The 14,707-nt window shown below is 37.3% G+C and overlaps 2 protein-coding genes across 3 annotated transcripts in view; both read right to left on the reverse strand.

Annotated features, from left to right (window-relative positions):
* LOC109398757 (neural cell adhesion molecule 2) overlaps positions 1–14,707 on the reverse strand; it is a 642,607-nt gene that overhangs the window by 488,392 nt on the left and 139,508 nt on the right. The gene's annotated exons all lie outside the window — the stretch shown is intronic.
* LOC109415394 (uncharacterized) lies at positions 690–2,062 on the reverse strand. Its single transcript, XM_019689261.3, has 2 exons — positions 1,683–2,062; positions 690–1,623 (listed from the first exon to the last, which is right to left on the reverse strand). Exons 1-2 carry the CDS (start codon positions 1,794–1,796, stop codon positions 898–900), a joined length of 840 nt encoding a protein of 279 aa, XP_019544806.3. The 5' UTR covers positions 1,797–2,062; the 3' UTR covers positions 690–897.

The following is a 14,707-nucleotide window of genomic DNA, read 5'->3' on the forward strand; positions in this document are numbered from 1 at the left end:
TGAAGAGAGGGCAATCAAAGATGAACATCTTCCACCATAAAGGAACAAACTGTTGTACCGCTTCGGTCACAGAGAGCGAGAGAGCAGTCTCCGCAGCGAGGCAGACGACTGAGCGTAGCTGTCCTCGTTTACGTTACTGCATGTAAATTTTAATCGGATATGTCTCAAAAAATGTAAACAGTACGCATGATTGGCTGATTACTGAGCGGACAGTATCATCTCTCGGTACATGGCTGTAATTTTGTAGCTTCTACTATAATTTTCAGTCGATGCTTAACTTACGTGCTGTTTAATTTTCATGATTTCTTTCTGTGTGGGTACGTTGAGCTAAAACGAAAAGGTTCATTACAGGGGAAATATCATTGATATATTTGGTTATAGTAAGATACTCAAGATACTTATGCCAGCCTAAAAAAACATACGAATGCAAAATGGCGTTGTGGATGTGCGGTTAATGGCGTCAGCCGTCTAGGCCATTCATGAGCCTCAGAGTGTGGGTTAAACTCCCATTCCAGTCGGTGAAAATAATATTGTTCGTCAAAAGGAAAATTCTCCACTAGACCACATGGTGTTTTCTGTGTTGTTTGTTGTCTTATTCAAGTGATCGTTCAGTTTATGCAACCTCTGGTTAGAGATATCGAAGTGTCTTTTGATTAAAAACATGCCACACTAAGCTCAAAAGCCGACCCTGTCCCTCTGGAGAATTAAGCAAGTAGAAGCTCAAGACAGAAAAAAGTCTGAAACAAAAACTTAAAAAAAACGGTAACAAACCGAAATGTTTATTTTTTTTTTCAACTCTAAGTATCAGCGTAAAAAAACGTAAAAATTTATCAATGATCCATGTGAATCTATAGTGTTACAAATTTAACCCAATCAATAATATCGGCTCATCTCCGCCTAGTTGTAACCACCTCTTCCGGGAACTCTCATCAAATCTTTCATTGGTGACTGGACTTCATCTTCCATTCCTCCCTCTCTCAGCCCAAGCAAAGAACATCGACCCTGTCTTACATTGAACCGCTGTCCGATTCCACACTTCATATGGAAGCTTTCATAGCCGGAACCATTCCGCTGGCAGCGATAGTAACTAGTTCGATCCTGTGGATCCGGAAACACTCCTACTGTACTACAAGAAAAATCCGTTTGGCACGGGCTCTGATTACTGGAGCAGCGTTGCGTTATCGGATCAAAAGCCATCCCAAAGAGACAACTGCTATGTAGTTGGGACAGTCCAAGGGGAAGCTGTAGACAGGTGTAGTAACTGCGGCAATCGCCACTATCCGGGAAGCGACCCGCTGTGGAGCAGGAGAAGGTGGATGATTCGGAGTCCACGGTTGAGTCTGGATTAGTTGATGAAGAAGCTGCGGTTGATGATTCATCTGATGGGGACTCATCAGATGATGCCGCTTCCTCCGGCCTAGCCGAAGAATCACACTCAGCCCGTCCAGAATTGTCACAAAATGAATCCGGAGCACATGGGTAGACGGTTGTGTCTGTAGTTTCCGAGCCGCCATCCGGAAGATCCGCACAAAGTTGGTAGTTTTCGGGATCAAGGCAATAGTAGCTGTTTCCATTACAGTCCGTTCCAGCCTGTTGTGCTTGGATGCCGCTTAGCGCAAGGATCTAGTTGAGAATGGATTTTTAAATCTTTGAAAATGTTCAGTTATTTTGTAGAAATTTACTGCTAAAATAAATACCCCCATGAAGGGGTTTGTCGAAACAATCATGTTATTAGGAATTTCAGGGATGATGTAATTACTGGAAGAACATGTAACAATGAACTGTGGTTGCGCCATATTTCAGGCCTATTTATATATGTTATCCTTCCAAGTAATTCAACCTGATTAGTGAATAATCTTATCGCATTAAACTGTGTTATTTGAACCACGATTACCGACACATGATTGTTCAAAACATCATGCTCTTACGAATGACTAGCAAATTGTTGAAACGTGTATACATTTTTGTCTTCGCAGGCTCTAGAAACCGTTTCAATATAGGTACGTGACCAGAATCATGTAACATTATAAAAACACGTATAAATTCACAAAATAAACTATGTTAGAATCACGTTTTTTCAGCCTTACAACAATTTCATAAGAAGAATTACACTTGTGACTCGATTATTGGGAGTTACTTTCCAAACTTCCACAAACATCTATCTAGTGAATGTATTATGCTATTCAAAGATAAAATCTAGACCAACATTTGAAAAGGGCGTAACAACCATTGCGAATTTCTGCTTCTCCCGTCCCTCCTAGGCTTACTCCCCATTATTCATGAAATCTTTTACCAGTAACAGATAGATCTGACTCCCCTCTATCTGTTAACGGGAAAAGTTTGCATAAAAATATTGAAATACGCCCAGGAGAGACGGAACAAGTGAGAATTTGCAATGGTTGTTCCGCCCTTTTCAAATGTTAGTCTAGAATTGCCTGATCACCTACCAAAGTTGGTTTGAGAAAATGTCAAAATTTTGGCTTTATACAACATTTTTATCTGTTTGGCCAGATATATATTTGAAAATGTTGAGACTCGAGTCCGGCCTATACATGTATAGCTCACAGTTTCCAGGGATGAAGAAAAGTCTCAATTAGTACGCTGAAAACTTCTACAAAAGCTCGAAGCAGATATTTTATTAGGAGGAATACATAATACGTTATTGGGACCTTCCGGGAAGTTTTCCTGGGATCTCTCCGTTATTTTCGATATTTTTTAAGGAATTCATTCTGGAATTGCTCCAGAAGTTCCATCTAAGATTTTTCTAGGTGTTCTTTTATGGGTTCCACCTGGGACTTCTCATAGATTTGCTCTGATATTACACCTGGATCCTTCCAGCAAAATCATTCTGGATATCTTCCGAGATTTATGCAGAAGTACTTTCCGAGATTATTTTCGGAATTCCAAGCTAGTTTTTTTAAGGTCTTCTCTCGAAAATCCTTCAGGAATTCCTTCCAGGATTTCTCCTTAACTCTCTCAGAAATACCATGTGAGGTTCTTCCAGGAGTTTGATCTGGTAGGGTATATGTACCATTCCTTGGCCTAATTTGCAAGCCGCCTTGACAATTTTGACCATAACTCATAAAATTAATAGCACTAGAAATAATATGTCCACCCCATTACACACTCTAGGCAATGCATGTTTCACCAATTGGAAGTTTTTTTTTTTTATCTAGTTCATTTATTTGGGGCTCAATCGCGTATAACGCTTTACGGAGCCGAGGATCTTTCTTTGTACTTAATACTATACATTATACAGAGTAATAACTTTTTAATGATATCTGTTAGTAATGGGTGGAAGCCAGGGTACTCGTGGCAGCTCGAGGTTAGAAGGTCACATTTTGAGGGATGGACAGGGTAAGGATTGGGCCAAAGGTTTCACTGCTGCTCATCCGGGGGTGAATCGCATCTTGCTAGCGAATTCGGTGCCTTGTGGTGTTGGTACCAACTTGTTGTGGGACTTGGTCTTCCGGATGGCCAGGAGTAGCTTGGTAACACAAAGAGGACAAAACAGAGAAAAAAAAACTGGAGAAGAAAACACAAGCGAATTAAACTTTTATACCAGCAGAGCGAAGAAAGTCGAAAATACATCCCATATATGTGACATCGCGGGTCCCCAACACATCTCTCACAAGAACAAAGGGTTGTCTACCTCGGGCCTCAAGGGTATCCAATAGTAGCGCTCTGGAGGCGTCATTATCCGGGCATTGCCAAACTACGTGGTCGATGTCATCATAACCGGAACCGCACTTAGTACAAACATTGCTCAACGCGAGGTTAATCCTGTGTAAATGCGCGTCTAGCGAGTAATGGTTGGACATAAGTCTTGACATCACGCGAATGAAATTGCGACTTACATCCAAACCATACCACCACACTCGCAAAGAAACATTAGGAATAATGGAATGTAACCACCGTCCCAGCTGGCCATCTCGCCAATCATTTTGCCAACTTTGAAGAGAACTCTGGCGAACAAAATGGAAAAATTCATCATGTGAAATTCTTCTATCATAGATCTCACCTTCCTGTGCGCCCACCTTTGCGAGAGAGTCCGCCTTCTCATTGCCATAAATTGAGCAATGTGAGGGGACCCATACAAAGGTAATCTTGTATGATCTTTCGACCAGTGCACCCATCTGCTCCCTTATTTTTGTAAGAAAGTAAGATGAATGTTTTACAGGTTTCATCGACCGGAGTGCCTCAATCGAACTAAGGCTATCCGAGAAGATGAAGAAATGGTCTACGGGCATGTTTGAAATCATCCCCAAAGCGAAATTGATTGCTGCCAGCTCAGCAACATAAACCGAACAAGGTTCCTGAAGTTTGCGGAAGGCGGTGAAATTTTCATTGAAGACACCGAAACCAGTGGATCCATTTATGCGAGACCCATCAGTGAAGAATCTCTTACAGGAATTGACATTTTGGTACTTTTCGTTAAAAATGCGAGGAATAGATATACATCGAAGTTGATCTGGTATTCCATGAATAGCTTGTTTCATGGACAGATCGTATTTAACAGAGGTACTGTCATTAGTGAAGTGTACACGGGGAGGATTATAACTTGGTAGGCTTAATCCAATTGGAAGTAAACTTACATAAATATTCAAAATTTTACTTAATTAAGTTGAAAAGATTCGATGTGATGGTATGCAACGTTGGTCAATGGTACAAAAATTGGCCTATTAGTGGATACAACGTTGGCCTATTGCTATCCATGCACTAGAACCACTAATTATCTAATTTTTTCAATATTTCTGCTGAAGTATTATCTCTGTTTGTTCACCAATCTTACTTCTAAATTATATTTTCGGAGCTAAATTTTCAAAAAACTATAAATAAATCACTTTAACTCAAGTTCTTCCTTAATTTAGTAACAATAACAACGCAACCCTATTATTGTGTTATATTTTTACAGTCACCGCACACAAAATCTTTCTTCCTGTTCGTTCTTTCTGGTTCTAACGCAAGAAATGCTGTTGACGTCTTTTTATCGCTGTTTTTGAAGTCACTTTTCTGATGGGCCAAGATTTGGGTACATAGTGAAAAAAATGTCCACAATATTCGGCCCACATTCAATTTATTAAATAGTTATTATTCGTTGAAAACAAATACACAAGTTCAAAGAAGCGTCTTTGACCGTCGCATCAAATGTTCAATTATTGAAAAGTCAATTCGAAATGTTTCAGAATCATGCCATTTATGATCATGTGTATAGACTACCCACTAAGCCGAAGAATCATGGCGTCTACAAAAGCTAAACAAAGTGACATTTTCATTCAATTCTAATGTTCCAAACTGCTAAAATTGAAACGAAATGTTACAGTTGTTTGGCGCATAGCTTTTCCGATATCCAGTTATGTGTGTTTGTTTGAGTTTTTGGTTTACATTGAGATAGGCCGAACGAGGGGACTATGCCAACGAAGCATGATTCTGACATTATTTGTTTTAGATTCCTCTAGAAAATCCTTCCGGTATTCCTCCAAGAACGTTCTTCAGGATTCATTCAGAAATTTCTGGAATTGCTACAGAGGACCCATATAGCCGAGGCGGTAAACGCACGGGTATTCAGCATGACCATGCTGAGGGTGACGGGTTCGATTCCAGGTCGGTCCAGGATCTATTCGTAAAGGAAATTTCCTTGACTTCCTGGGCATAGAGTATCTTCGTGCCTGCCACACGATATACGCATGCAAAATGGTCATTGGCAGAGGAAGCTCTCAGTTAATAACTGTGGAAGTGCTCATAGAACACTAAGCTGAGAAGCAGGCTTTGTCCCAATGAGGACGTTACGCCAAGAAGAGAGAGAGAACTTTGCAGGATTCATCCAGGAACTACTTTCGGAGTGCATCTAAGAACTCCTTCCGGGATTCTTTAAGAAGCTGCTTCGTGGATGTCTTCTTGAATTCCTTCCAAGATTCCTCCATGAATTTTCCTTCGGATTACTCGGATTCCTGTAGATCTTTCTGAAATTCCACCAAAGGTTCAGATAGCATTTCCAGCTCAATGCTCTAACCGCGTAGGTGCAACCTTCTTCATTTCGACCGAAAATTTTGCGCATGTATGAGCTTGTATTTGAGAATGTTTTTTGTTATATGTTTTGCCATATGTGCACCTAACTTTTGAAAAGGACGTGTGAAAAAAAACCTTTTAAAAAGAAACTTTTGAAAAGGGTGGTGTAAAAAAAACCAAATGATCTTTTTCAAAAAAAAATGTAACAACGTGGAAAGTCGACAGGATTTTTTTTTTAATTTTTACTGACTCTCGCAGACTTAGGAATCAAAACAGATAGTTTTGTTCTATCCGACGTTTCGGCACTTTGTATTAGGTCGTTTCCAATTCTACCGTTTTTCGATTTTGTCTATTGCCGTTTTGTGCATTTGGAGCTTCTTGAATGTAGTTTTGAACATTTATAAATTATTGGTAGAAAGAAGGCACTAACTATTTTAACGACATGCACTTCACAGGGGCAGATCAAAACTATCCGTTTTGATCCCCTCAACTGCGAGAGCCAGTAAAAATCGAATAAAAAAATATAAATCGAAAAAGGTTTGTTTGATTGTTATGATGTCTTTGAAGATTTTTGAATGTTAGTTGAGGGACTTTATGAAAATACACTGAAAGTAATATTCATCACGGATCTATGTTAGATATTTGGATATACAAGATTTTATTTTTATTTTATTTTTATTCCGTAGAAAGCTAGAATTCCAGCCTTAAAATTTTTCAAATAGCTCAGGAATGTCAAATGTTTATATAAAGATTTTCAAAACCAAACAATTTTTGAAATTTTGATATCAAAATTAGGTTCTACGTAGAAGCTTTATTGCAAAAAACTATACACTTTTTTACTACATCTAAATAACTTTCAGTAACAGCAAATTCAAAAATTCAAAAATATTGAGATAAAAAAAACTGGACCTCTTGAATCGTTATTCCAGACGGTTTGGAAACTCGAATATATCAGGAACAATATTTTTTATATAAAAATTTAAAAGAGGAACCAAAAAAATGCGAATAGCATTTCACAAGGTCCCACACAGCTATCTACTTTGTTTAATTTTTTTTTATTCTCCGTAGGTATGATTAGAGGTAGGAAAAAACTATTCAAGGTTTTACAATTAAAACTTGTACGTATAAACAATTATCACACCATAAATCTCAAAAATTGCTTTTTCAAATCAAAGAAAATAAAAATTCTGGAAAAACTAGTTACATTTGACTATGCTGAGCTACTTGTAAAATTTTGAGGCAAGAAGTCAGTTTCCTACAGAAAAATAAAAAAAACGGTCTGGTTTTGTTAAATGAAAATTGGCAGCTCTATTATCGCTCAATTAAAAATTAGAAATTATCAATAAATTTGGTCAAAATCGACTAACACCATGGGCCAAACAATAAAAATTCCGGTTTTTGTTAAAATATTGAAAAATCTATGAATATTCTGATTAGTTTTTTGTGCAGATGATATAAAGAAGGAACATCGGTCTGTTGTAAAAGACTATGAAAACATTTAGCATTATTTTTTGAGATATTTTCGTTATTATTTTAACCCTTTGAAGCCGAATTGTTTCGCCACTGCTGTCGCAACCTCGCTGGTGTCGAACATGGTTGTTATACTCGGTTTCATCGCCGGGGTCATATATGACCCCTCCGGCTTCAAAGCGTTAATCCAATGAAATTATATGACATCTAACATAGATCCACGATGAATATTACTCCCAGTGTATTTTTTTTTCAAAAGTCCTCAAAAATCGAATAACTTCATTCATTTGCGAAGACATTATTTCAACTCAACAAACCGTTTTTAAGTTAAGACATGTTTTAAAAAAAAATAGCTTTGTAAACAACACACCCCCGGAATTATTTCTGGTTTACCTCCAATATTTCAGGGATTCAACTTTTCTTAACTTCTTAAAAGATTCCAAATTAAACTATCAGAAGAATATCGGAGCTACCAGAAGGAAGCTCACGAGGAACCTTTGAAAGTCCTAGAAGAAACCCAGAGAGAATTTCTAAATAAAAATGAAGAATCTCAGACGGAGGTTGCATAGGAATCGTGGAGAAACCACGGAATAAATTTCTAGAGAACCACGGAAGGAATTCCTGGAGGAATCACGAATTAATTTCTAGAGAAATTTCAGAAGGAATTTCCAGAGAAATCCAGGAATTCCTGCAGGAATCTCAGATGGTATTCCTTAAGAAATCCTGAAAGAATGTCTGGATTAATCATTGGTGTACTTCCTAGAAAAATCCTGGCAAGAGATTCTGAAGGAATCCCATGTGGTACTGCTTTACAGATATGAGAAAAAACTTTTGGAAGAATTCCAAATGAACCTTCTGAAGAAAATAAAACCGTCAGTAAAACCAGAAGAGTCTGATAAAGAAATGCAGGAATGAGTTGTGTAGAAACTGCGATGGAATTCCAGGAAGAATCCCAAATGGAATTATGTGGAATCCCATAAGGAGCACCTGCAGGGATGCCACCAGCGAGTCATCAATCAGCATACTTTCCCACACACGCGAATTTCACATTTAATTGAATCAATCCACCAAATTTATACAGGAGTTATTTTTTTTAATTCCCCATTAGGTTTTCTTCGAGAATTTTTCCAACAACTCTTTGGGGAAATCCTTCATGAATACCCATAACAATTAATCTATGTGTATCTTGGGCCGCTCCTTTTATGTGCATTCGAGTGAACTTAAATTTACATGGTTTTTTTTTCTGAGAGTGTACACTTACATTTTGACGACGATGATTCACGATACACTGAAAATTTTCAATGTTGAAAATTGTTTCTTCGTTCTTTAGATAAAATCATAAGATAATATTCTTGAATTGGCAATTCCCCGTATGAAAGAACGAAATTCCCCCCTATGGGGGAATTCCCCCCTGGTTGAAAACCACTGCTATAATGCAAGGTAAATGTATTTTAAGTTCGAGCTCAGCATTGATCGTGACAACCTTATTGCTTTTTTGCATGAAAATAATCAAGTACATAAGAATACATTCTCAGAATGATTGTGAGAATGAGAACTACAATATCTTCACAAAATTACGTAAAATACAGATTTTGTTTTATTTTTGGTGAAAACGTTCGTAGCGGCATCCTCTTTGCAAAATTATTTTGAAATACTCTTCAGTTGAATTGTTCCGAGTACATCCTTGCTGGAATCTCTCTAAAGGTGGTATTATATACCCATATGCACTGCATGCACTAATGTCAGAGCATAATCCTACAGAATTGTCAATGAACGTATTTCCAGAAGATTCCTTAGAAGAATTTAAAAAATCCTAGAGTTTATTCAAAGAAAAATGTTTGGAAGAATTTGAGAAGAATTTCCTGGAGGAATTCCTTGTGCATTTTTGAGAGAAATTTCGGGATGAATTCATGGAAAAATTCCGAAAGAGTCTTTTCTGGGTGAATTCCTGAAGGATTCCCTGGAGAAATGTATGAAAGCACTTTTAGCATGTAAGTATCTAGATGTTTATAGTAAGTCACTGTATCTGCATAATCTAAAACCTTCAGTGCCGTGACTTTTTAGTGGCATGTGTGTTGCTTGGAAGATTTCCTGGAGGACTAATAGTCTCGCTTATTGAGAGAATTACTAATGGAATCGCTGAATAAACTTCTGAAGAAACTGCCGGAGGGATTACTGAAAGAATCCTTGGATAATTTCCTGGTTCTTGTATGCATCTTTATTAAATTATCTTCCAATTCTATTCGCTGCATAAATTCTGCCAGAAATTGTTGAAATAATAAAAAAAATATCAAATAATCCTGGAGAAATTCGTGAATACATCCCTGCAAAAGATGACTGAAGAATTTCTGAAGGAACTTCTTACTACATTTTTGAAAAGAACCTGAGAGGAATTTCTGAAGATATCACTTGTAGAATTCCACGAGCAATCCCTGGAAGACTTCCAGGAAAAATGCCATAAGAATTTCCGAAGGAATCCCTGGAGTATTATCTAAAACTATATCAAGAGGAATTATTGGATAAAATCTGGGAGGAGTCCTTCGAGAAATTTGTGAAGAAATCTCTTGAGAAATTCCTAGAAGAAATCCTATATAAATTTCATGAGGGTTCCTTTTAGTAACTTCTTAAAAAATCCAGAAGGAATTATGGGAGGGATCCCTAGAAAAGTTTTTGAAGAAATCTCTTAAGGAATTTCTAGAGAAAGTCTTGGAGGAATTACTGAAGAAACCTCTGAAGAAATTCTTGGAGTAATCCATGAAGGAATTCCTGGAGGAATGTCTGAAGCAATTCCAGGAAAAATCTCTAGAGAGAATCCAGAAGGAATGCATGGAGCAACTTTCGAATGAATTCCTGGCGTAACCCCCTGAGGAATTCTTGGATGAGACCCAGTAGCAATTCCTGGATAAATACCTGATGGAGCTCTTGGAGCAACTCCTGGTGAAATATCCAGAGGAATTCTGGAAGGAATTTCTGGAGAAATTTCTAGAAAAATCCCTTGAGAAATTTCAGAAGGATTTCCTGGAAGAATCCTTAAAGGAATTTCTGGAGGATTTCCTGGAAGAATCCTTAGAGGAATTTCTGGAGGATTTCCTGGATGAATTTTCGAAGAATTTCCCGGAAGAATCTCTGGAAAAATCTGAAATCTGCAAGATGTCCAGGAGCATTTCCTGGAAGAATTCCTGAAAAATTCCTGGAGTTATTCCCGGAGGAGTTCCGGAGAAATTCCTTGATAAAATCCTGAAGGAATGCCTGGAGGAATTCCTAGAAGTATTCCTGTGAGAAGTGTTGAAGGAATCCATGAAGGAATTCCTGGATGAATCTCTAAGGAAATTCTTGAAAGAATTACTGGATGAATTTTTGGAGATATCTCTAAAGGAAATCTAGAAAATTTATTTTTCTGAAAAAAATCCCTTGAGAAATTCCTGAAGGATTTTCTAGAGGAATTTCTGAAGGGATTCCTGGAGACATTTTCGAAGGAATTACTGAACTAATGCCTAGTGGAATCCTTAGAGAAATTTGTGAGAAATCCCAGGAGGAATTCCTGAAGCAACTCCTAGAGGAATTTCTAGAGGAATTCCTGAAAGTATCCCTGGAAAAAATCCTGGAAGAATTTCTGAAGAAATCCCTAGAAGATTATTAGAGGAATTTCTGAACGATTTCCTGGATGATTCTTTGGAGGAATCTTCGAAGGATTTCCTGGAGGAATTCTTGAGAAACGCCCTGGAGGAATTCATGGTGAAATCCCAGGAGGAATCATTGAAACAATTCTTGAAATTTGGAGTAATTCCTGGAGAAATGCCTGAAGGAATTCCTAAAAAAATCCTTAAGGTATTCCTGGAGAATTTCCTGCAAAAATTTTTGAAGAAATTCCTGAAGGATTTTCTAGAGAAATTCCTGGAGAAATTGCTGACATAATTTCTGAAGAATGTCCAGGAGCAATTTTTGTATCAACTCCTGAAGAAATTCCTGGGGCATTTCCTGGAGATTTTCCTGAAAAAGTTCCTGGAGCAATTCCTAGACTAAATCCTAGAGGAATTCCTGGAGATATTTTTGTGAGAATTTCTGGAGGAATATCTGGAAGATTACCTGGAGGAATCCCCTAGAGGAGTCATTGAAATAGTTATTGCATGAATTTCTGGAGGAATCTCTAAAGGAACTCTGTGAGATTTTTTTGTAAAAATTTGTAAAAATCTTGAAATGTTCCTGGAGGAATTTCTAGAGGAATTTCTGGAGGAATTCATGAAGAAATCCTCAAGGGAATTTTTGAAAAATCACTGGAGGAATCCTTAGAGAAATTCGTGCAAAAATCCCCGAAGAAGTTTCTGGAAGAATTCTCTTTGCAGAATTCCTGAAGGAATCGCTGCAGCAATTACTGGAGGAAAATCTGGTAAAATTACTGAAGGAATCCCTGGAAAAATTTCAAAGGGTCTTCCTAGAGATAATCCTTGAAGAATTTTTGAAGGGATCCCTGAAGGATTTCATAGAGAAATTCGTGGATGAATTTAAGACAGAATTTATGGAGGAATTTCTAGATCAATTCCTGGTGAATTTTCTGGAGAATTTTCCTGTATTTGAGGAATGCCTGCATGAATTCCTGGAGGAAAAGCAGGAGGGATCCCTGAAGGAATCGCTGAAAAGAACCCTGGAAAATTTTCTTCATGAATCCAAGTTGGAATCCCTGGAAAATCCCTGAATAAATTCCTGGAAGAATGCCGAGGAGAATTCGTAGTGGAATTCTTGGAGGAACCCTTGAATAAATTCCTGGAGAAATCTTTGGAGGAATTCCTGTAGGAGTATCTGGAAAAACCCTTGAAGGAATCCTCTGAATAATTACTGGAAAAAATCCTGTAGGAAGTCCTAGGGAAATTCCTGATGGAATTCTTGGAGGAATCCCTATAGCAGTTCCTGAAGAAAACTCTAGAGGAATTCCTGAAGAATCCCAAGAAATTCCCAAGAGAATCCCTAAACAGTTCCCGAAGGAAGTACTGAATTTATACCTGGGGGAGTTCCCTAAAGAATTCAAGGAGAAATTCCTGAAGGAATCCTAAGAAAAATTACTGGGGGAATTTTTAAAATAAGTTATTCCAGAAAGAATCACAGAAGGAATTCCCGAGTGAAGCCTTGAGGAAATTCCTGGAGGAGTTTTTGGAAGATACCCTAGAGGAAAGCGTGTAGGGATTTCCTGAGGAATCTTTGGAGAAACTCCTGGAGGAATCTCTACAAGAATTCCTGGAAGCATTTCTGAAGGAATTCCTAGAGGAATATGATAAAAAAATTAGAGGCATTTCAGTAGTTCCTGGGGAATTCTTGGAGGAATTTTTAAAATTATTCCTGCAATTGTTCCTGAAATAAACACAGAAGAAACAATCTCAGGTTGAATTCCTGAAGAAATTCAATGAGGAATCTCATAAGCAATCCCATGAGGAATTATTATTTTTTATCTGTATTAACGAGAGTTTTAGCCCTTGACTAGTTCATCTCGGGACCCACGCGTTACTTCCCTTCACTCACATTGTCTGTGTTTTTTCGGGAGTGGGATTTGATCCTAGGTCCTCGGGGTGAAATGCCTGTGCTTTAACTAACCATCACACCAGGTCCGAGGAATTACTTAGGAAATCCCAGGAAAGTTTTCTCAACAATTCTTGAAGAAATTTCTGTAGGAATGCCTAGAAGAAAAAAAATTGTAGGAATCCATGTTTCCAGTGATCTGTAAATTTATTCTTATATACACGTGATTGCTTTGAAACAATATAACCCAAGGATTGTCACGATGAATGTAAAGTTCGAACCGAATATACAACATTTCTGTATTGTACGTAATTTTGTGAAGATTTTGTAGTTTTGATGATTCACACTTCTCACAAATGCTTTGAAAAAGTTTTCCTATGAGCACGTGATTGTTTTCAAGCAATAAAACACAAGGATTGTCGCAATGAGCGTAAAGTGCAAACTGAAAATACGAATTCCCTGTATTATACGTGATTTTGAGAAAATTTTGTAGTTACTAAAACACACAATTTTCACAATCGATTGGAAGAAGTTTTCTAATGTACACGTGATTGTTTTCAAGCAATAAAACACAGGGGTTGCCGCGATGAATGTAAAGTTAAAACCGAATATACAAATTTTCTGTATTACACGTAATTTTGTGAAGATTTTGTAGTTTTTATGAATCACACTTGTCCTCATTTATCTGTAAATGTATTCTTATGTACACGTGATTGTTTTCAAGCAATATAACATTGAGATTGTCGAGATTAATGTTAAGTTCTAACTGAAAATGCAAATTTCCTGTATTATACGTGATTTTATGAAAATTTTGTAGTTTCTGAGATTCATACTTTTTACAATCGTTTGGAAAAAGATTTCTCATGTGCACGTGATTGGTTTCAAGCAATAAAACAAAGGGGTTGTCGCGATGAATACAAAGTTCAAATCGAATATACAAATTTTCTGTATTATACGTAATTTTGTGAAGATTTTATAGTCTTAAATAATGAGTATCTCCATATATTTCTTTGCAATAATTTTGCTTTATTAATATGGGCAATTCAACATTAAAATTAGCGTGGAAACTAATTTACATTCGGAATGGCTCCAGAAAAACAGTAATTTTTAAGGTACTTGCTCCGAGTTTTTGAGTACTCAAAAATAGACCCTTGGTCAAATCCATAATTTGAAAATTTTATATTCATCTAGAAGGCTGGGAAAATTCATAGCTTCAAAAATTTTGCAAATCGGATAAAAAACGGCATATTAGCAGTTGAAAAATACCGTTCCCACTGTTTTGAGGCATGGCAGTTGGTGTAAGTGATTTATAGCATGGCAGTGGGAGTGTTAAGGAGCTCCTCTAGAAGTTCGTTTTGAAATTACTCTAGGAATATCTTTAGGAATTTTTCCAGAAGTTGGTTCCAAAATTCATCTAGAAGTTGAATTAACAATGCGTTTAGGAGTTCCTTACTTATTTGGGAATTCAATTCTGACTAGCATCAGATTTCCCTGCAATTCTCCTAGGATACTTAAAAAACTCCAGATGCAGCTTCAGAAGCTTTATCTGAAGTTCCATCTTGAATTTCTGCAACAGTGGCATCAGTTCCCAAAAGTACCCAAAAGTTCCTCTGGAAATTTCTCCAATAGTTATCCAGGATGTTAAATCGCAAACTCAAAAATTCCAGATTTTTTTACAGGTTATTCTCCTAGCAAATCCTTGGGGAATTCATACATGAGT

Source organism: Aedes albopictus, chromosome 3 (assembly GCF_035046485.1).
Source record: "Aedes albopictus strain Foshan chromosome 3, AalbF5, whole genome shotgun sequence".
NCBI lineage: Eukaryota > Metazoa > Arthropoda > Insecta > Diptera > Culicidae > Aedes > Aedes albopictus.

Bases quoted from the DNA above. Each gene is read 5' to 3' on its own strand.
- LOC109415394 (XM_019689261.3), bottom strand. From the start codon at position 1,796: ATGGCGCAACCACAGTTCATTGTTACATGTTCTTCCAGTAATTACATC. The intron at 1,624-1,682 runs GTAAATTTCTAC...ATTCTCAACTAG, and splicing joins TGGGGGTATTTATTTTAGCA to ATCCTTGCGCTAAGCGGCAT.